This window comes from Liolophura sinensis, chromosome 10, assembly GCF_032854445.1.
Source record: "Liolophura sinensis isolate JHLJ2023 chromosome 10, CUHK_Ljap_v2, whole genome shotgun sequence".
NCBI classification, from domain to species: domain Eukaryota; kingdom Metazoa; phylum Mollusca; class Polyplacophora; order Chitonida; family Chitonidae; genus Liolophura; species Liolophura sinensis.
In genome coordinates, this window is record NC_088304.1 from 26,027,605 (window position 1) to 26,051,587 (window position 23,983).

A 23,983-nucleotide genomic window follows, 5' to 3' on the forward strand; every position below is an offset into this window, starting at 1 on the left:
TACGGACTGCATTTATCACTCCTGGTTCATTTGTGAAGGAATGCAGCCTATAAATAGGATCAGCAAATTTTAGCATTCGTGAGGAACGCCAGCCTTCTACAAAGGGCAGCAACTCTTACAACTTACACGATAACCCATATGCTGCATTAGATTTATATTCGTACGTGGGTGTAGTGACTAAATAAAGACTAAATCAAGGTATCGTCACGTCAATGTGGAAGGGTGCCCAAGCTTTCGACCCTCTTGTCGGCATCTTTGAAAATCACAAAGAAAATTGCCCGAGGGTCGAAAGTTTGCGAAAGTGGTGAAGCCTCGATTTCGTCATTATCACAAACACAACTGACCCTGAATAAGCACCGGGACGTCAACCATTGCTACAACAACAGGTGGGTGGTTTTCCGCGAACACCTGCACCAGTTTCCTCTATTCGTCAAATAGACTGCCATCTCAGGAGTGAAAAATTGAAGAACGTTGTTGTCGAAAACATCAAGCAAATAAATACATATATGCCACGATATCAGTTATTCATTCACTTGTCGCCAAAACAAATTGTGAAAAAGTGAATTACTTTTTCAGTTATTTTTTTATTGATGTATTATGCCAGTCCAACTCCAGCTATATGGTTGCTGATGCACGCGTAGGTTGTATAAAACATAGTGAGATCCAAATAGCTTCCAGGATTGAAGATAAGTTGCTAAATGAGGTGCAAATACTGAATTATAGATACGGATTAAGGATTTATATTGATGCATGAAACATCTGTAATTGATGTATGGCACTAATTTGTCGGGATTCTTGAATGATCGAGGAAGTACCAATAAGTTATAGATATGATAAAGCTATTTGTCATGGTTAAAAAGCCAGTTTTATGTTCATACTATGTTACCTGTTTTGTTTTGCATTATTTTTAACATCAGGGTAACATCTAGCGTTTGTAAAACTGTATTGACGTGTGTTTGCATGTGTATATGTATATGTTAGAACGCTGAACAAGCTGATGAACGAACCGATGAACAAACTGATGAACACTCTGATGAAACCAGAAACAATGTTTATTATGCTTGTCAGTTTTGGTTGCTGCAGGTTGCTGACAGACCTGCCCTATGTTGTTATCTAAAGTAAATAGCGTTGAGCTTTAATTGGAAGAGCACTGCATATAATCTGTATAGATTTACAATAATATGTTTAAACTTATCTAAATATACCTTGAAAAAAATGAACATGATCTTTGCCTGACTTCACATTTTTGTGGATTGGTCGCTGGTCTCAGGGTCAGTGTCTTTCGTCGAGCATTTTTTGTTTTTGACCAGGCCAAAGTCGAATTCATCTGGCAGGGCTGTGTCGTGTGTCTCCTTCATGGTCAGAACGAGTATGGCACTAATGGCCATCAGACTGCCGTATATGATGTAAGGTAGGTACAAGTGAATAATGCCCTAAAACACGAAGAGAGTGGACATGTTGATGTTAGACATTCGGATGAACTATACCTCCAGAGTAAAGCCGTTATGTAACGCGGCCCTTAGATATCTAACGGTTTCTGGCGCGTGCATTACTGTTCTACATGTATGATAGCTGACAGCGTCCATTTTTGACCACTACTTTTACGACCCCGCGGAACGCCCGATTTAATAAAGCCTTGAATCATGGGCACCTGTGTAATACGCGGAAGACGCACGGATTTCGGATCGTTCTGTTACGCTGGGGCACGAAGGTCGAGGAGAACGCTATTTAAGACTTCCGCGATCTTCGCCTCTTTTAAGACCGTGTCGCGGTTTTGTTAAAACAGCATGCCCCGCGGGGTCAAAATGGTCTAGCTTGAGATGGTCACTATCTGCCACTATACTGTTCAGATACGTTCAACATTATTTGAACATAAAAGTTATGTAGTAGAACAATCAGTGACCGCGCAATATTTGGATACAGTACTTTAGCTGATACGGTGACAGACCGAGAGGAGAGTGAAAGTTAGTAACATTAAACGGATAACTAATTTTTTAATACATGAGAGTTGATTGACTTCCCAGTCAAATAATTAATCCTATTTGCAATAAATGAATGTCTTGTGCTACCTTTCAATGCACAGCAATCCACGAAAGCTTACATATTTTGCTAATATTTCTGCTCGACGCGAGATCAGGTATTACCAACTTAAGTCCGCCCTACTGGCTCATTCTGGCTTTTGCCTACCGTACTCGGTCCGTCCAACTGTGCTAGTTTTCACTTTATATGTTCATCAGTATATCAGTAGTGTATGTTTATTTATTTATTTATTTGATTGGTGTTTTACGCCGTACGCACGAATATTTCACTTATTCGACGGCGGCCAGCATTATGGTTGGAGGAAACCAGGCACAACCTGGGGGAAACCCACTGCCATCCGCAGGTTGCTGAAAGACCTTCCCACGTACGACAGGAGAGGAAGCCAGCATGAGCTGGACTTAAACTCACAGCGACGGCATTAGTGAGAGTCTTCTGGGTCAGTACGCTGCGCTAGCGCGCTAAACAACTGGGCCACGGAGGCCTCCAGTACTGTATGTAGAAACCATTATGAAGCTGCATCTCTTCACTGTATTGTTCTGTATAACTCATCACTAGTCTATGTTGTACATGTACACAAAACACACCATACAGGAATTATACTCCACTGTGTGCTCTTCACAGAATGCTTGCTTGGGTGTTAAGTTCGCTTTCAGCATTGTTGTTGTTACCTTCCGAGGTGTCATGAAGTATGTGATAAGTTCTTGTGTACATTATTTACAAAAAAATTGTTTCTTTCTGTTTCAGCTTTTTACTGAGCGAGTGAACTCTTACCAAATAGACAACCTGTGGCGCAACCATACTTCCTATTCTGGCAGCCATGGAGGAGAATCCGTAGCCTAGATTTCTGCAGAATGTCAAACAGAAACAATGGGATAATTAATTCTCGCTGTTTCAGCAGTGTGTCAAACGTCTAACGGCACATTGCGGCCTCAGCTCAATGTAGTTGTTTGATATGTAAAATAGAATATCCAATACTAAGAAATACCTTTAAATAAAGCTGCACAAGCCTGGAGAAAACTGATATGTAGAAAGACGAAAGTTATGAATTTTGGCAGCATATAACATGAGCAAAATTTGAAATGCACGCTATGATTAAATGAATGGTTGTAGCTTAACGCCATTTTGGCAATGGCGAAGCCGTATCATGGTAACTGCTGGATATGGAGTTACACATGTACACCACTCTGCTGCAATATTCCTTTTCCAAGCAGTTACATTAGGAAAGCAAAACGCACGTTGACGGAGACATAAACCAATCAACGTGTCCACTGGAGGCATCTGATCGCCGATAATTTGCCCAAAGGAGGTAATGTTCGGGGTTATCTTTACCAACATTGGATTACATTGACATTACAATAAGAGTTCTCTTTCCTTACCGCACAACCGTCGGGTAATGTTCAGCCGTGAATACTTGTATGGAAACCCATCCTCCAGCGATGCCGAGTTTAGAAGTTAAAGCCAAAGCTGCAGTAATCTGGGTTAAGTTTGCAGTAGGAGCTGAAGTGAAACAAAAAATAAAATGGCAAAGTTATCTAGCCTGTGAGTATGAGGTTAAAATGACTTCAGGTGATTGTACATGTGTATTAAATGTGATACCGCACAGCATTTTGAATCTATGCGCTGAAGCTCATTGGGTATTTCTCGACCAGTAACGTTTAATAAAATTCATTCAACATTACTACATTTTTTTAACAAATTCTGCTTGAGATATGGTCCGGTTTACGCATTTAAAATTAGAACAAAAGCCTAATTGAGGTAAATGGACAACAGTCTGGGCTTCACCGATTATATGTGACCATTTTCCCGCTATCACACTTTCGTCGCTACTGTACTTTTACTATTTATACTGTATGTTGTTTATGTATTATCTCTGTCTTCACTAGCACAAATAAATGATCGCGCTAATCATGTTCACACTGGCAACAATTCGCAGGATCCATTCATAACATACTGCTTCCTAATTCAGTGGAGTGTCTTGTTAAATGGATTGGCGTAACTGGTGGTTAGGACAGTTTCTTGTTATTTCCGCAGAAATACGGGAAAGACTTTTATTTCTCAAATCTAGGAAAAATCTCATGGCCAAAAATTAGTAACACAAAAATTACGCATTTTTTCATTGCACTTAATATTTCCAGCCTACGTATACAATGTCATTTATCTTACGCATATTAAACCGTATACGTCATGAATTTAAACCTATTGGCCTTTACAGCTATCTTAGCTCATTTTGATTTGGTTTGATTTTCGCTTAACGCCATATTCAAGAATTTTTTGCTAATACGATGGCGGCCAGGAAACCACAGTGCACGGGATGAACTGCCGATAGTGGGCAACTTACGAGATTTGCCAGTCTCAAGTACTGTTATGCACTCTGTATATTGATGGAATACAAATGGCCTTCATTGAAAGCAAGACAGTGTAAACGGCGTGCGAGCAATAACAACCACTTATTGTCACCAACTGGTGAACAAGAAGAACTCGGGAATCTGGGAAATCTCTCTGTTCTTGTCAGATTTGAACTCACACCTCGTGTACCTCGTGGTTAAGAGTTACGACCCTTATTCACTGGTATAATGAGAAAAGAGAATTCAACCAGAGCAGCGACGACAGTATGACATCGGGTAAATGGCCACACGTAATCGGTTAAATACAGTCTATTGTCAATTTACCTCAGTCACGGTTTCATTCTAAATGTTCGTATAAATGTCTCAATAGTAGCAAAGTACGCGCCACATAGAACTATATCGTAAGCAGAAGTAAGTAAAAAAAAAACATGCAGTGGTGTTAATTGCAATTTATTAGACCTCACTGGTCTAGAAATATTCAAAATTTTGTGTTAATATCACAAGTAAAATACGTTAACAATGTACCAACACCTTCAGGAATAGACCGTCGAGACACCAAATGTACCACCATAGACTATCAATCGCTTAAGATGTGTTTGCGTACAATGTATGGGATCTCCACGCCTATTACTTAAGATGTCATTGCCTATGTGTATATCTATGTATGTATACATGTATGTACGTACGTATGGATGAATGGATGGATGGATGAATGGATGGATGGATGGATGGATGGATGGATGGTGGATGCATGGATGCTTTGGGTTTAGCGTCGTACTTAAGAGTCATTAGGTGTGTGTACATACATTGTGTCCTCTTGTGGCAGAGCGAGTCCATGACACTCACGTATCATGACGATGACACAAGACACTTCCCCCAGTCACATTATACTGACACCGGGTCAACCAGTCATGTTTCCTTGCTCTAACCTCTCAGTAATGAGGGCTAAGTAAGGCAGCTAAATGTATCATTTTTAAAGTCTTTTGTATGGCTCGACCTGGGTTTGATCCGTCTCCCGACTTGAGGCGGGCGATCTAACCATTAATGCCAGTGAACCGTCCAGTTAACAGTTCGTTCAACAAATCTGTGGGGACTCCGTGGCCTGAGGGGATTAGTATGCCAGCACGGCTCAATGAGTCTCTCCCAGGAGTCTCTCATCAATGCGGTCGCTGTGAGTTCAAGTGGAGCTCATGCTAGCTTCCTATCCAACCGTACATGAGAAGGTCTCTCAGCAACCGACGGATGGTCGTGGCATTTTCCCAGGCTCTGCCCGATTTCCTTTCTCTATATTGCTGGCAGCTGTCGTATAAGTTAGTATATTCTTGAGTACAGCGTAAAACACCAATGAAAATAAATAAATAAATAAATAAATAAAAACAATTCAGTGTGACATCAGTTTTGAAGCCATTTTGTAAGGCTTTCCAAGTTTGGTTTGGGCACCAAGTATGAGATGTCTACGCCTCTTACTTATGGCGTAAGTGCCAGTCTTCTTTTATTATAAAAAATAATGATCGGTCCAATTTGAATCGTGAACTGTTAACTATGAACCATCCTCACTCACGTATTTTTTGTGAGATGTTCCAATTTTTGTGATTTTCGGCTTGTTTCTTCACCAGGAGGAAACATTTCCATTAATTATGATAACTTACCTGTATATACAACGATAACGACTGAGAGAGAGGCAGACCTGAGATGATGAGGAATACGAAGGCAGTTTACATCTACGGCGCTAACAAACAAAGATCACATATAAACATTTAAATATAGACCAAGGTGAGAACAAAGAGAATATTGATCATGTTTCGTATTTTACAAAAGACAAACTGTTTCCTCTTGTCACTATATTCTGTGTCAAAGAATTAGGTGTTTTATTAGATGATGCAAAGTATACATGTATTTTTGTGGTTGGCGTGGTTTGGCTTCTATCCTTATTTGGGCCAGTTTTAGACGTTTTGCTTAGAGCACATTTTTTTACTGGAGAAGCAAAACGTTCATGAGCCAAGATAGTACATCCAACATAGGCATCAATCCAAAGCGCAAACTCAGTGGAAAGGCTACTTTTTGGATATTTCTTTCTGGATGGTTTTATGATGAATAAAGATCAGTTAATTTGTTGCATTCTGTGGTGGGATTTCTGGACCACATTGATAAAGTTTGGACGCCAGTGAGATGAAACTTAATGAGTGCACCCATACTTGTGACGTTGTGGTTTAATATGCATGCTTTCACAGGAAGTGCTACTCCTACATTAAATACGTTACTTTAATTAATATTGACTTAAAAGACATTGTGTTGTCAATGATATGTTAAGTGGTCCACAATGCACATCACAGAATTACTCAGTCAAAAACAAATTTAAACAAATAAATAAATAAAAATAAATAACAAATAACTAGTGTTGAAGACATAGTTCTGTACTTCCATTGCACTAACTCCAGTTTATTAGTAGGTTTTTTTCGTTTTAAATTCACTGTTTTCTCCGAACATAAATTCTACCAAATAGACAATTTCGCTGGGGTTACCTCCAAGATCTTTATTGTGTGGCGAAAATCTTTTGTTCATTTTCTATCATTTCATTGTTTCAGGTATATGCCAGATCGTGTCTGGCTATTGTTTACTTTTTTGCACCCCCTATCTGGTGTTGCTTTAGTAGTTTACTACTTACCAATTGTTAAAATAAATGACAGAAGCTACGGCGGGTGCCTCCACCAAACCAGTGAGAAAGATGTTGAGGTATATGTTTCCCGCTAGAGCTCCTGCCCCGAACGACAGGCCGTAAAATGTCAGCCCACATGAGAACCTGTAGATGTACATAACACAGCTATTTAAAACTGGATAATAGTCATGAAAATTCACTGCTTTAGGACGGTTGTCTGCCTGTTTTGGTTCATGTGTGGTTGTTTCAGGCATCAGCCTAGAAGCTATATTTATTTATTTGAATTGAGGTTTATGTCGTACTCAATGATATTTCACTTATACGACGGTGGCAAGCATTCTGGTGGGAGGAAATTGAGCAGGGCCCGAGGACTATCCACAGGCTGCTGGCAGACGTTTATTTCACAAAATAACATAGTCCGATTCCGTCCATGAAGCCAGCTGCACTCAGTAGAAATGGTAACATTAGGTCAAATGCATATAGGCATCAATGGAGTATTCCGCATATAGTTTAAAAATCATATCTCGTTATTTTTGTAATGTTGGATAACCGAGATATTGCAGTTCAAAGTAAGCAAAACCACACACTGGGAAAATCTAACGTGCTGCCATATCATCAGGCGCGAGTTATTTCTATAACCCGAGGCAGTTTCCGCTGAAGTCACGCAGTCACGCTATTTTGCCTTTTAACCATATGAGTGTTGGGTCAAGTAACTCGACACCCTGTTTCCGATGCCCATAACATGCCGTACCAATGACCTAGAAAGAATTCCAGATTTAACGATGATTTACCGAGTTACCAAGCACGTGCGAATAAATTTGGTCTAGGGGTATAGGTTTGTTTCCACCAGACTTCCTTAATAACTCAGGTTGTATTATTTGTTGTCTTTTCTTTGAATACTGAGACTACAGTATGGAAAGTAAAACCAGTGCGGCGACGACAAGTGTGGAACTTGGCAAATGGTCACACGTAACCCTTGAAATACTGCCTAGCTCTTGCCAATTTTCCTTATTTCGTGCATTATTTTATGACTGCATTTTTAAGTATCAGAAACTTAGAAATGGTTTACATTACTTACAATTTACTGGACGGGAGAGATTTCCCCAAAAGCTGTGTTAGCATCGCATTTAATAACAGTAAGATGAAAATAATGTAAAATCACTTATGTAGCCTTTGATAATTTTACGATATGAACTTCTGGAGCGATTGGAAGGGACTTACCAAATACATGTAAATTTCAGGGTTTTCACGCTGTATTCCCATGACGAGAACAAATCGAAATATGTATATCGCGCAGCGCGCCTCCTCTCTGCTTCCACCTCGCTCAGCACGGTCGCCTCAAGATTCGACAGGTCAGGCTCAGGTTTTCCGTTAAACTTCGCGATTCTCTGGAGGGTTGACTTGGCCTCGTCCACTTTGCCATGCGTGATGAGCCAACGCACGCTCTCTGGGATAAACCTACAAAAACATAGATTGATTGGTTGTTGTGTAAGGAATTTTTTGAGTTATACAAAGACACTCAATTTATTACTGACAGTCAATAAACCAAGGAATTGAAAATATACATAGTTGGAAATCTATTTATTTATTGTGGTTTGGGTTTTGGACGTTGAAAACGTTGAATTTACTCTGGTGATCAAACAAGAATTTGGACTGTCTGTTCATCAATATATTGCCGAGGTGGTAAAAAACCTTATGCATCCACTCCTACACTTAACTTTTAATCCCTGATTTCTGATATATGTTTCACACAACCGATATGGCTTGTGGTGTGCTAGAGTATCAATTCTATATTTATTTATTTATTTATTTATTTATTTCGAGTTTTACTCCATACTCAAGACCATTTCGCCATTTCCGGCGTTATGGTGTGAAGAACCCGGACAGAGCCCGTGGAAACGCAGGACCATCCTCGTACAACCGGAGAGGACACCGACTTGAGCCAGATTTGAACTCACGGCGAGTGCGCGAGTGTACTGGTGAGAGACTTCTGGGTCACTGTGCTACGCTAACACATCAACTACTACAGACACCTTAAAATCATACAGTAATCTGGCACACGCGCAAAAAAAAGCATAAATAATGATTCAAGGAACAGCCTTTAGGCCGCCATTTTAACAGATTACACAAATGCTTAACTTTGCCCAGTAGTTCTTTAGGGCACGGCATTCCAGATATATATTGGTGTGGTCCTCCAGTACATCCCAAAGTCTGCCTTTTTTACAGTTGTCTTTCACATACCTTAAAATTCACGATAATCGCTATATACATACATATTTAGCCGAGACTGGAAAGCATATTAACCATATGGTAGGAGTAAAACCTTAAGCACAGTGACGTCACAATGAATATTCAAAAGAAGGAAAGGAGGCTTTTCCTTGGAGGAACCTAAAATATGGCGGCACTTTCAATGTACGTCGAATCGGTGGATTTTGTAGAAAATGACGATGTTTGAAACCGTTTTCCATACAGTTTGTATAACTCTTTTATTTGAGGAATACGTTGTCTCAGTGTGGTCTCTTCTTTTAAATTTTTGAGCAAATGTATCACACTTTGCTATTTCCTCAACAAAAACAATACACTTTAGACTTAAAAATCAAAATGGATCTATGAATTCGGACACTGGTACATTTCTCAGTAGGTCTGAACCAAAAGACTACAAATAGAGTACTAACCACCAGCTGAGCAGGAGTGGAGCTCCCAGACAAGCAAACGCAACAGACAGATGTCTCCAGTTTGGAATGAGCCAGGAGAGAAAAGCCAAGGTCATGACTCCTAAAGACCAGAATGGTATCGCCCCTGTCATCGTTCGCCATTTTTTACCCACAAACTCTATGGGTAGAGAAAAATTTACCACGAGAACGCCCCCGCAGCCGAGTCCCAGCACAAATCTCAGGGCGGCGAAGACTTGCCAGGATGGAGAAAATATGGCGAGAACATCAACAACGAGCACCAGACTGTACACCAGGTAAAATGTCTTTTTTCGACCAATGAGATCTCCGAGCTGCCCAGTGACACACGCCCCTAGCAACACCCCGCCCATCTGAATGGTTGTTATGGTAGCACTTATCCAGGAACGGTCGCAGACCAGACCAAACTGAAACATCGTGATCGACAGAAGTAAGAAGAATAGAATGCAGCGAAGATGGATAATGCATGATATTCAAAGTATGTCAGATAATGTCAGATTTATGGTAGTAAATTTCGAGTGTCAAGAAACTTCTAGTTTAATTTCCCAATATGAGTCGAATGGACATCCGGTAGACGTAGACTTTGAGGTCTAAACTTTTACGGAATTTTCCTACTGACCTGTGTAGCGACAGTTTCCATGTTTTCATCATATATGATATTGGAACAACTTCCGCCTGTGGATGGATCTGTGCATGACTTCAAAGACCTATTTTCGGCTTGCCAAAAGTGGGGAGATGTCGTGTAGTTCTTGTTGTAGGTAACAGTGTTGTTGGTAACATCAGAGACACACCACCAATCAGGAACGGCCCCCGCCACAGCCATGAAAACCATCGCCCAAGCAGTCGGTGATTCCGCCAGGTTTATTAAAACGAAGATAATTACTTGGTATTTCCCAAACGAGCCTAGTTGCTCGATTATGTTCTCCAGCTCCATGACTTCCCGTGGGGTGCCAAAGACTCTGAAAATGTATGAAAGCTAAAATGAGTGTTTTCTAATGCATACTAGAAATATCCATAGTATTTCTGTGTAATGATACCTCTGTTTATGGGTGTTTTATATAGCCAGAAAACACCATTTGATGATTGAGTGTTTGGTTTAATGTAAAGAGCATTTTGGGAACTTTCTGATTGTGTTACACAGTCAGTATAGCTTCCATTATTTGAGTACAAATTTCCTTTCTTGCGCGTTATCGGTAACCCACTTCTTTTAACACACACACACACACACACACACACACCACACACACACACACACCACACACACACACACACACACCACACACACACACACACACCACACACACACACACACCACACACACACACACACACACACACACACACACACACACACACATATATATATATATATATATATATATATATATATATATATATATATATATATATATATATATATATATATATATATATATATATATATATATAGTGGTGAACATACATTTTCTAGCATGTTTGATATGCCAAGGTTATTTCTGTATGAAACATTTATGTTGTGTGTGTGCCCAATTGCCGTTGCTGCTATGCTATTCCTGACATGGCAGAGTGGGCAAACGGAGAATTTCCAATGCAATTCACGTCACATGCAGTTTTTAAATACTACATGCATCTAGTTGCGTGCACGGCTGAGATTCGGATGAAGAGTCTGATTAAGTGTGTGACGGATTGTGGTGAAGTCTATTCTAAAGTGTCCGGTTGAGAATCTGGTTGATTGTTTATTTGGGAGATTAGTTGAGTATCTGCTGGACTATTTGGTTGAGTGTTTAGTTGAGCGTCAGGCGTGAGTCGGGGTTGGGTGGAGGTATCGATGGTTACATGTAATAGTTAGTTTGAGTGTTTGGGCATCGAGTGACTGAGTATCGGACAGGGCGATGCTTTAAGTGAGTGCGTGTATGCCTGTGTGCGTGTGTGTGTATTACATGGAATGACAGATGAACAGATTCACGGACTAGCTTACATATACTTACCCTGGCAAAAGCTGTTGATCCAAACTTCGTTATCGTTAGTGTGCACTCTGAGCCACGCTATTGCTGTATGTACATGCATATACACCTCTGTTAAGTATGTAAATTATGATATACAGATACTAAAGTACTTAAAGTACTACGAAATAAAACATGACCCGTTGTTTGCGCTCTGGCGGTATATCACTAAACAAATTCAAAAGCATTGACGTGAATATCCATTCGCAATGGATACAGGGATATCTTAGCCGGCTACAGAGATAGAAAACAATACACCCTGACATAAAAAAATCCAAAATTGTATTTTACTGCGATTTATGATCAGGCGCTCATATCAATTACACACCCCACGTATTGTTATGATAACGGTGGTAGCTCAGCGAGTGTATACTGGTGGCACTGCATGAGCTGGTGCATGGAAGGCGGTACTGACTGAGCGACTGCATGCAAGGCAGTAATGGCTGATCTAGTGTATGCGAGTGCATGCAATGCGGTAGTGACTGACGTAGTGTTTGCAGGACGGTACTGACTGAGCTAGTGTATGCAAGATGGTACTGACTGAGCGAGTGTGTGCAAGGCGGTACTGACAAAGCTGGTGCATGGTGAGCGGCACTGTCTGAGGAAGTGTATGTAAGGCAGTGCTGACACGTATTGTTATGAAAACGGTGGTAGGTGAGCGAGTGTATACAGGGTGGTACTGTTTGATCTGGTGCACAGAAGTCTGTACTGGCTTAGCGACTGTAAGGAAGGCGGTAATGGCTGATCTACTATATGTAAGGCGGTACTAACTGAGCGAGCGCATGCAAGGCGGTAGTGACTGAAATGGTGTTTGCAAGACGGTACTAACTGAGATAGTGTATGTAAGGTGGTACCAACTGAGAGAGTGTATGCAAGGCAGTACTGACTGAGCGAGTGTGTGCAAGGCAGTACCGATCAAGCTGGTGCATGGAGGGCGGTACTGATTGATTAAGCCTGTGTGTGAAAGGTGGTGCAGGCGAAACGGGCCTAGGCACGACGGTATTGTACTGATTGAGTGAGTCTATGCAAGACGAGTGTAAGCCAGGCCATACGAACTGAGCAAGTTTAAACAAGACTGTACTGACCTAGCAAGTTTGTTCCAAGGCGGTGCTGACTTACAGAGTGTATTTAAGGCGACACTGACCAAGCGAACGTATGCATGCCGGGACTGATTGAGCCAATCAAGGCGGTATTGACCAAGCTGGTGCGAGGAATGCGGTACTGACTGCGCGAGTGTGTGTAAGACAGTGCTGACCAAGCTGGTGCATCGAAGGCGGTACTGACTGAGCGAGTGTATGCAAGGTGATACTGACTGAGCGAATGTATGCAAGGCGGTACTGACTGAACGAGTGTATGCAAGGCGGCAATGACTGAGCGAGTGTATACAAGGCGGTACTGGTTGAGCAAGTGTATGCAAGGCGGCACTGACTGAGGGAATATATGCAAGGCGACACTGGCTGAGCGAATGTATGCAAGGCAGCACTGGCTGAGCAAGTGTATGTAAGACTGTACTGACTAAGCGAGTGTATGCAAGGCGGTACTGACTGAGCGAGTGTAAATTAGGTTGTAATGACTGAGAGAGTGTATGCAAGGCGGTACTGACTGAGCGAGTATATAGCCAGGTGGTATTAACTGCGCAAGTGTAGTATATACCAGGTATATACAAGGTGGCACTGATTGACCAGGTATATACAAGGCTGTACTGACTGACCAGTGTATATACAAAGCGGCACTTACCGACCAAGTATATACAAGGCGATAATGACCTACCAGGTATATATAAGGCGGCACTGACTGACCAGGTATATACAAGGCGGCACTGACTGACCAGGTATATACAAGGCGGTACTGACTGACCAGGTATATACAAGGCGGTACTGACTGACCAGTATATACAAGGCGGCACTGACTGACCAGGTATATATGTTACAGTCAATCTGTGTAATCAATCATTACACGTAATGACTAAACAAATCAGTCATTTCGTGAAGTGCCTGTGAGCACCAGGCAATACAAGTAATGACAAAAAGTTTGTCATTACACGAAATGACTAAAAACTATGCCTTTCTTCTACACAAAATGCCTGAATGCAAATTCTGCAAACCAAGCAATGTGTGTAACACATAAAACGACAATGTTGTTGTTATTTGATGAATCTCATCTCGATACCAGTATGATTTTACTATCATACAACAAGTGGTACAGTGGTTACAGATGTAATATGGCCTTTTTAAACACGTCAAATGAAAAGTTCTTAAGCGTGAGAGTGGCTTCCCTAAGTGAGTGGCTTCCCCAAGTGACTTCTTCTTAATTCCCTAGCACATGACAATTAAGCCCCGAAACTGTGTCTTCCCTCCAGGAGCTTTATACCCAAAGTGACTTCTTAATCCTCCAAACCTTTGGCTTAGAAAATTTTCCCATATAACCTGCATTGTAACAGAACCAACACAAACCACCACTCAGGAACCGACACAAACTACAGATATGGGCTTTGCACCTCCAGCTAGTCTGCCAGTTGATCAAATGAGTAGTGACAATGATCCAGCTGTAGTATCCTCAGATTTATTAAGTGACCGCTTACAAAACATTTCAAGTGAGAGAAAGGTTGCCAGCTCTGCCCAGATGACACAAGCTCAACGTATGGTCAAGAGGAGTCGTGTGGAACTAGCCAGTGGTAAGGTGGGGGACAATGTGGCTGTACCTATTCTTCTTGTGGATAGGGGACGTGGTGATTCACGTAATATTCTGGGATTGACAATGGACCGTTATGAGAATGACATGTACACCATTTGTGTTAAAGCTGGGATTCTGAAAGGAAAGTTTTCACGCAATCAGTTTGATTTGTGTCCCCAGCATTTACTTACTGACTCTGATGTAGACTGTACAAAGAAGGTAACACTACGCCAGGCTGTACATATGGAATTAAGCTGTGGTGGTCAGGGATATGCACGGTGCAATTGTGCAGGCTCCAAGAGATGTGGAACCAATAGGTGGAAGTGTTTTAAAAATGAAATAAAATGCTCCAGCCGATGTCACAGCAGCCTAATGTACAAATATAAATGACTCGTGATACTAACCAACTACATGTAGTATTTTGTAAAGTGAACTGACTGTAAGACTTTCATTATGTATGATTTTAACCGTGATGTATGACTTCATTTTGTGTTTTTGACTTTACTTCATGATTTACTTCATCATGATCAATTGTCCATAATCTCGTTACATTCATCTGATGTTTTACAGCCTTTAGTCATTTCACGTTATGCCTGATCATGATTTTTAGTCATTTCGCGTAATGACTGGAATTTTTAGTCATTACACGTATTGCCTGGTGCTCACAGGCACTTCACGAAGTGACTAATTTGTTTAGTCATTACGCGTAATGACGGATTACACAGATTGACTGTAACATATACAAGGCGGTACTGACTGAGTCAGAGTGTGGAAAGTGAGGGAAACATTTAAAATAAAGCAAACTTCACATGGAAGGCTGTGAGAGCGTATTTGTAAATTTGAACAGGTTAGTGATCTGTTATCTGTAAACAATTCAAATATATCAAAAACTCTGAAGGATATTTAGCTGCCTTCGCTGAATTTAAAGGAATATTATGAACGCTATTCAGAAGATCACAGATTCTTCATGCAGATATATTCCGTGCAGGTACATTGTCTCTGCACTTATATCTGTTCACCGTCTCGGATAGCACAGTTGATAGAGCGTCTGATTCGGGACCGGTAGATCCAGAATCAATCCTTGATCGAGCCACACCTGAGACCTTAAAAGAGGAAGTTGTAACTTCCTCGCTTGGCGTTTGGCATGAAGGGATAGTGCAACGACTGGTTGACCCGTATCAGTATAATGGCTCGGGCGGGGCGGCTTACTTGCCTTCGGTAAGTCGTCTCAGTGAAGCAGGGAGCACTAAATAAAAAAGTGGTGGAAATCCGTCCTGCAACAAGGAGGCACATTTCACGTACATGTAATGTACCTTAAGGATTCCTTCGTCGTCATATGACTGAAAAATTGTTGAGTACGACGTTAAACCCCAAGCACTCACTCACTCACTATATTTTTACAAACAACAAACGCTTTCCTTTCTGACTGACTTTACGACAACAGGGATAATTTCTTTTTTGACAAATTATACTTACTTGGATAGCCGACTAGCTCTGAGTATGGAGTGTGCACGTCTTGCCTTGTAGGATTTGTGTTATGTGACGATTTCAATCAAAGTCACAAGCTATTATTGCAAAAACTAATGTGTCACGCCCCCTAGAGATAATTACAGATCGTACAATCCCACTGGCACTCTCCTTCGCGATTGCATCTAATTCCACTTAACCTGGGGTTAGAGGTGTATATTCATCGTGTTGAATTGGGTCACCACGTTCGAAATTGCAATCAAAGTACAACTAAAATACATAGTTTGTTATCGACAACGTTTAAACTAGCATGTTATACAGTTTAAATTTTCATTTCACTCATTTGCCCAGCACATGCCTATTGCTTTTCAAACATTATGGAAAACTGTGGATCGCTTCTCTTTGTATGATTCCGTCCTCATTTCGTACTTTACATGCTTTCTTGTTCTCTGATGGCTTGTGTTAAATGTTGTTTTGGGAATTGGCCTTGCGAGTATTGACCTGGGACGTCCATATTGGATGCCGACTGATATACGAATGTCTGCTTCGACGCACATACTCAGGTTTCCTTTTATATTCTGAAGGAACACATTTAAAATAAATACATTCATTATTATTATTTAACATGCTGTATGTTAGTCTCTGTGTGTTACTTTACCAGCTTGTTTTAGACTACGAACAGCATCTATTACAAACCTTACAAATACATCTAGCGCAGTTGATTGAAAATATGTTGCGATGTCTTCTGTGGAAGCACGTGGTCATACAAATGCTTAAATAGTAGCAAACTACGCGACCTTAGCACCATGGGTTAAGCAATATTAGTTTTAAAAAGTGCAACAGTAACCACTCACTCCCTTGTTTCATTCTCTTACTCACTCCCTGGTGTATTCACCCGCACCCTTACTCCCTAGTTTATTCACTCACTCACTCCTTACTTTACCCATTCACTCCCTGTTTTACTCGATTGATTATTCACTTACTCACTACCTAGTTTACTCCCAAGTTTACTTACTCACTTACTCACTCGCTCACCCAATCACTCAATGAATTACTCACTCACATACTCACTCACTTACTCGCTCCCTGGTTTATTCATTCACTAACACACTCCCAGGTTTACTCACTCACTCCCTGTTTTACTATAGTTTACTTATTCACTTCCTGGATTACTCACTTACTTCCTGGTTTACTCACTCACTCCCTGGTTTACTCACTCACTCCTTTTTTACTCACTATATTACATGCTCCCTACGTAATTTACTCACTCGCTCACACACTCCATGGTTTACTCACTCACTCCCTGGTTTATTCACTCACTCCCTGGTTTACTCACTCACTCCATGGTTTACTCACTCACTCATTCCTTAGATTACTCAATCACTCCCTGGATTACTCTCTTATTCACTCACTCCATGAATTATTTACCTAATCCCTGGATTACTCAATCACTCCCTGGACTCATTCACTTACTCCCAGAGTTGCTCACGCACTCACTCACTCATTCCCTGGAATACTCACTCACTCAGGCACTCCCTGATTTATTAACTCACTGCCGGGTTTACCCATTTACACTCCCTGGGTTACTCAGTCACTCCCTGGTTTATTCATTCACTCACTCACTCCCTGGTTCAGTCACTCCCTGGTTTACTCACTTGCTTACTCACTCACTGAATTACTCACTCACTCCCTGGTATTACTCGCTCACTCCTTCAATTACTAGCTCACTACCTGGACTACTCGCTCACTCCATGGTTTACTCACTACCTCACTTCCTAGTTCACTCACTGACTTCCTGGTTTAATCAACTACTTACTAACTCCATGAATTAATAACTCACTCTCTGGTGTTACTCGCTCACTCCTTGGGTTACTCACTCCATCCCTCCCTAACTTGGTTTCTCACTCGCCCACTCCCTGGTTACTTTCTCGCTGGTCTCTGGTTTAGTCACCTATTCACCCCTTGGATTACTCACTCCCTCCCTGGTTTATTCAGTCACTCCATGGATTATTCAGTCACTCCTGGTTATTCAGTCACTCCCTGGATCACTAAATCTTTCCATGGTTTACTCACTTACTCACTCCCTGGTTTATTCAGTCACTCTCTGAATCACTCAGTCACTCAATGGTTTACTCACTTACTCACTCCCTGGTGTACTCACTCGTTCACCCCCTGGTTTACTCACTCGCTCAATCAGTTCATGGTTTACTCACTCACTTACTCAGCCTCTGGATTACATACTCATCCCTGGTTCACTTGCATACTCACATTAAACGTAGATTTATTGAAAAGGTACATAGCAGACCAGTCAGTGGTTTACAGAGTGAAGTATACAGTATATATTTTGGTGGATGTATGAAAAGAAATACAAGTATACAATATTTAGACAGCAGAAATGTGGAGATGTAAGACAATGGAAACATCCGCATGATATAATGAAAAATTGCAAATATAAAATTGCACATACATATGAAATAATTGAAGACTATATGGAATTTAGAATTAATCCTTTTGTAATTAAGAAATAATTATTGGTTTGGAAATGATAATTTTGGTTATAGTTATGGCTATTGTTATTCAACATCTCTTACCGCCTTTGGTCAGCATGGGCGATGGGGTATTTCACAGGTAGCAAGCATAATTTACATACCTCAAATCTTAATTTTGATAAAATGCAACGTATATAAAAACACATATTTTCCAGCAGATTTATATAAACATACGCAAGTCTGCACATTCGAATACACATAGATGTATCTGTAGATACACACACACATAAATGCGTCTGTAGATATACATAGACATAGATGCATGTGTAGATATACACACATAGATTTAATCGATCAGTCCCAAGACCATTTAGTACTGCCTGTGTGAGCCAGAAGGCGATTCGACAGTAATTCGACTGTAGCGCCAACTGGACTCAGATAGTGTCAACTTTGGTTTCAGGTGAAAGGGAATCTGAAGTAATGTATATGTTGTAAATCTGGCTGCTGTCGGGGCTTTGGCATTACCTTGGTCAGCCAGTAGACGATTCGACTGTAGCGACCCCTGGGATCAGATGGTGGCAACTTCAGCGTGAGGTGAAGGGGGATCAAAAGAGGTGTATACTGTAAAAATTTGGTTGCTATGTGTGAGGCAGAAGGCGATTTGATGGCGATTAAATTGTAACGCCCTGAGAAGTCAGATGGTGTGAACTTTGTGAAAGACGATCAGCAGTGATGTACATTGTATGTTTGGTTGCTCTAGCTCATTTACTGTGCGAGTCAGAGATTCTACGGAGATGCAGTTGTAGCAGCCCCTGGCAACTTTGGTGTAAGGTGAAAGAGGATCAAAAGAGGTATATATTCTGCAAAATTCGCTGTTGTATATTTCAAAGGATGAGAGATATTTGAATGTTAATGTGTGAAAAGATAATGACTGGTCCCTTTGAATCGCCTACCGAGAAGTTCTGCTTGACCTTAAGACAGGAACATTATATACTGCCGGAAAGCTGTGTTCGGAGAGAGTACTGTTTCACATTAGGGCGGAAGCGCCGATAATGCCGAAAAGATTTGTTTCGCTTTAGTATAGGAATTCTGTTTGACTTCAACATAAGGCTGTCGGGCATTGTCAAGAATGTCTGATTTGTTTAGAGATGTAGTGCCGAGAACAGATAACACTCCTAGTGCTTTTGAAGGACTAAGTGTTCCTTGCAGCACGGTTGAAGTAAGGGCTAAAAATGTAATCAAAACAAGCAGCACATCAACCTGTATACAAAGATACATAATACCCCGAATATCTTCAAGTTCAGATAAAATGCTGTGTGAGACCTATTCTGAGTGTAAGATCAAAGGGTGGGTTTAATGAGTTTTCCTCACAAGAACAAAGCACAATAAGAGTAGATATCACATCACAGTTTTTCCTCTTTTTACTCTCTGTTTTAGACTACGTCATCCCTAAAAGCTTTATTCTGTTCTGAAACTTTTTTCATCCCAAATCACATAATAGGTTGTACGTTTGAGCTAACTGTAGGTATGACCCACGAAATTTACCTACATATGCGAACATATTCAGTTATACAACACTAACCTTACACGTTGAGATCACACGGTGAAATACGGTCTCTTGTCAATGTACCATAGTCAGGGTTTTATTCTAATTGTTCATATACACGCTTAAACGGTAGTAAATTATACGCCCGGAGAAATTACAGACCATCAAAATTCACTGACACCCTCATTCATGATTGTATATAATTTCGCTTTACCTGGGGCTAGAGACCTATATTCATCGTGTTGAATTGGATCACCGGTTTTGATATATGAACTGTTGCAATCAACGCGCAACTGAGATATGTATCTTATTATCGACATTAGTATGGTACAAGATTTAAATTTCAGTCATTCGCCTAGAACCTTGCGCCTTTCCAACATTGAAAACTGTGGATTTCCTTTTTTCGTACTTTACATGCTTTCTTTTGTTCTTTGGTGATTTGTGTTAAATGTCGTTTTGGCAACTGGCCTTGCGATTAGTTGCTCGGAGCGTCCTTATTTGTTGACGACTGATAGATTCAACACATAGATTCCAGTTTTTTAAAAATATTTTAAGGAGAGCATAAAAATAAATACATTTATTATTATTATTTAATATCTTTTAATATATTTCTTTCCGTGTGTTCCTTAATCAGCTTCTCTTAGACTGGACACAGCGATGTGACACAAGCAAATAATGTAATATATTAGGCAACACTTACTATAAAAATTTGTTACAAGTACATAAACAAGCCCCAAATACAAACCTTACAAATACATTTGGCGCCGCTGATTAAGAAAATGGTGCGATGTCATCGCCGGAAGCACTTGGTCTAGCCACTCTGACATAGTGTAGCTTTCCCGGCAACACGTTGTGAGTAATCCGCAGTGTGTGTAGAAAACTTCTCACGTATCACCTCAAAATGAACAGTGAGCAACAATTTTCGTAGGGAGCAGGTCGACGTGTCACGAGATTGTATGTCACGTGAATTTACGGCCAATACACAGATAAAACGGCCGATATCGGACATTTGAACAGATTGCTGACGCCATTTACTGAGTACCATTGTACTGATTCTTGGGACGATTTAACAGAATGTGCTAAGCATCAAATGATGTCTTTATGGGAAGAGTGAAATCAAGTGTAAACTGGGAAGAGGGATCACCCTTACACGTTGACGTAACTTTCAACTTGAGATCAAACTCAGAAACTCAAATTTTGCTTGCTTGTTTACACACTTCCTTGTTGGTTTACTGACTGACTCACTCGCTGCTTTACTAACTCACTCACTGGCGTACTCATTCGCCCATTTCACCTTATTACTCACTCACTCACGCGCTGTATTACTCACTCACTCACTCGCTTTTTTACTCACTCTCTCTGAATTACTCACTCGTTGGTTTACTCGCTCACTCACTTGACGGTTTACTCTCGTTCACTCGTACTCACTCACTCACTCACTCATTCCTTGGCGTTTTCTCTCCTTTACTCACTCACTAACCCCATGGCTTACTCATTCAGACACTCACTCCATGCATGGTTTATTCATACACTCACTCACTCATTGCTTTACTCGGTCACTCACTAAAACCCTGTTTCCCTCACTCACTCACTCACTCCCTGGTTTATTCACTCAATCACTCAATGCTTTGTTCACTCACTTCGTGCTTTATTCATTCACTTCCTGGAATTAGTTTTAAAACATGCAGTGATGTTAATTGTAATCTATTACACGTCACTGGACTAGAACTACTCAAAATGCTGAGCTATCAAGAAAGGTGTTTTCTGCCGTACTCAATAATGTTTAACTTATACGACGGCGACCAGCATTATGGTGGGAGGAAGTCGGGCAGAACCCACGACCATCCTCAGGTTGCTGAAAGCCTCTACAACGTACGGCCAGAGAAGAAGCCAGCCTGAAATGGACTTAAACTCACAGATACCGCATTGGTGAAAGGCTCAGGGTCATTGCGCCTCGCTGGCGTGCTAACCACCCCGATCACGGAGGCCCTCTTTCTACAGTGTAAGAGTGTATTTGCCCTGTCATTGAAACCGACAGCTCCCATCAATCGCACAGAGTGGATAGAATAGAACAGCTGCCTGAGTGAAAGAATCGTAAATACGCACAGAGACACACACAAACCCAGGGAGGGGTGCTTCAATCAAAAGATACCCAGTTCTGGGAACTTCTAGAATAAGTCCATCGTGATGACTCATCATCTGCAAGGTGGTCACTAAATAAGATATGCGTTGTACGTGGAAAGGTCTGGAATCAACCTGCAGATCGTCTACGGTTTCCTCCCACCATATTGCTGGCCGCCGTCGTATACGGGAAATATTCCTGAGTACGGCGTAAAACACCAATGGAATAAATACATGAGTAAAAAAATATTCAAGTTGGTAAGCCAATTGGTGTAGAGTATTAGCAAAATGGACAGTACCAGTATGTGTAGTAATACGCTGGTTCAATATTTCCCCATCATCATTGATTTGTGTAATAGGTTCTATATCGCCTCGTCCATTTACAGATTTCATGCTTCCCTAATACACAGCTGAGTCACCTGTTATTGTTCGGTGAGTAACGCATAAACAAGCTTTGGTGTCTTCAGAATTAATCTACACTGCTCAGATCGAAAGTAGCTCCCCTTATGCACGCGACCTATTCAGTCTGATACTAGCCTTATGAAAACAGATCCATTCAGACATAAATTTGCTCACTGCATACGACTTCTAAAATCATATAATAGACAAATACTGATGAGAATTCCCCACAAGTATATCAAGGGCAGCAGTTAGGCTAACCCTAAACAACAGTACCGCACGTGTTTCAAAAGTCAACCTTGTCTAGTGCTGTAAAGTGTGGAGAAAGCCACATACATTTACGTTGTAAGGAGTATGACCAGTGCTGGGTGTCATTTGAGTTATAACAACTACAGCAGTGGCCTGATAGTCCGGTCATACATGACATTTAGAATTTAAATAAGCCAGCGTAGAGGCATACATGTAAAAGCCTATCGAAACTATATTTTCTCTGTGTAAGCTAGATGTCAATAACTAAATCTCAACAAGGATTAATGGTTTGTTCGTTTAAAAAATTTCCCCCCAAAATATATTTGTTTAGGAAATTACGCTAAGACAATATGCCCCTATCGTTATCTTTTTAGAAGCGGTACTTCTTTATCGCCTCACCCATAGACAGATGGGAAAAGTGTTGACATGTCACATTTTGTTCATCCATCTGTGGGACAACAGCGTTAGGCGTATATACGAGATGAAAAATTGCATGTACAAAATACTCAATGGTAGTATACTTTGGTTGTACTATTTAAGACCAATTGAGCTTTCGTTGAAGTAAAAAAGTCATCAGTAGCCTATCACGTTAAACAACAATCAAATTGAGATATAAACAAATCATTTCAACAGAAAAAAGGACGCCCTGTGCATGACTTTTTTCTGTTCTTCTACGTAAAACACCAATGCTATAAACCATCGTCTGTGACTAGGCCATGCCTAGAATGTACAGTTGTAATGCTAATCATATATATGACGTCATTCATTTAATCACAAAACCTCGACTGACTGTCATACCATTCCAGATTTCATTCCAGGGTATTTGAAGACAGCCTTTGTAGTGTTCTATATGTATGTACATATTGTTACGAACCCCGTCTTTAAACATTGTATTATATATTTTTTTTATTTGTCAGTGTCACCTCTCTGTATGATATAGCCTACACTGCCATTCAGTCGACAGCTCTCTAGGCTTCGGTGTTAATGAGTTTAGTGTCATTGCAAATATAGTGTACATTCTGGAAATATGTATCGGTGTTTTAAACATGTTTACGATCAAACCATCCAGACTTTTCTTTACGTTAGTCTATAAATATGAGCGACGGAGTTGGAAAGCTCGCAGTCATTTCATCAAGTGCATTTGAAAGCAGTCATTTACTCAAGTCCACTTGGGAGCAATCACATTTACTGTCATCCATTGTGAAGAATTTTGATGGGTTTGGAGATATCGACTTTCACGCCATTCGACATTTGTCATTTTGGACTCCATTTCCTGTGCAGAGCATTGTGAGCTTGTGTTTCGCCA

The 23,983-nt window shown here is 40.7% G+C and overlaps 1 protein-coding gene across 1 annotated transcript; it reads right to left on the minus strand.

Moving 5' to 3' along the window:
* Positions 1 to 1,238: 1,238 nt before the first annotated feature.
* Positions 1,239 to 10,665, minus strand: LOC135477031 (organic cation transporter protein-like). Its single transcript, XM_064757181.1, has 8 exons — positions 10,351 to 10,665; positions 9,717 to 10,138; positions 8,263 to 8,499; positions 7,051 to 7,185; positions 6,035 to 6,114; positions 3,417 to 3,537; positions 2,812 to 2,884; positions 1,239 to 1,433 (listed from the first exon to the last, which is right to left on the minus strand). The coding sequence occupies exons 1-8, from the start codon at positions 10,663 to 10,665 to the stop codon at positions 1,239 to 1,241; spliced, it is 1,578 nt and encodes a 525-aa protein (XP_064613251.1).
* Positions 10,666 to 23,983: the final 13,318 nt, after the last annotated feature.

Excerpts from the sequence above, each read along its gene's own strand:
- LOC135477031 (XM_064757181.1), bottom strand. The coding sequence starts at position 10,665 with ATGGAGCTGGAGAACATAATCGAGCAACTAGGCTCGTTTGGGAAATAC. Across the intron at positions 3,538-6,034 it reads CGTTATCGTTGTATATACAG|CTCCTACTGCAAACTTAACC; the intron begins GTAAGTTATCAT and ends GTTTCACTTCAG. Across the intron at positions 1,434-2,811 it reads CGCCACAGGTTGTCTATTTG|GGCATTATTCACTTGTACCT; the intron begins GTAAGAGTTCAC and ends TTCGTGTTTTAG.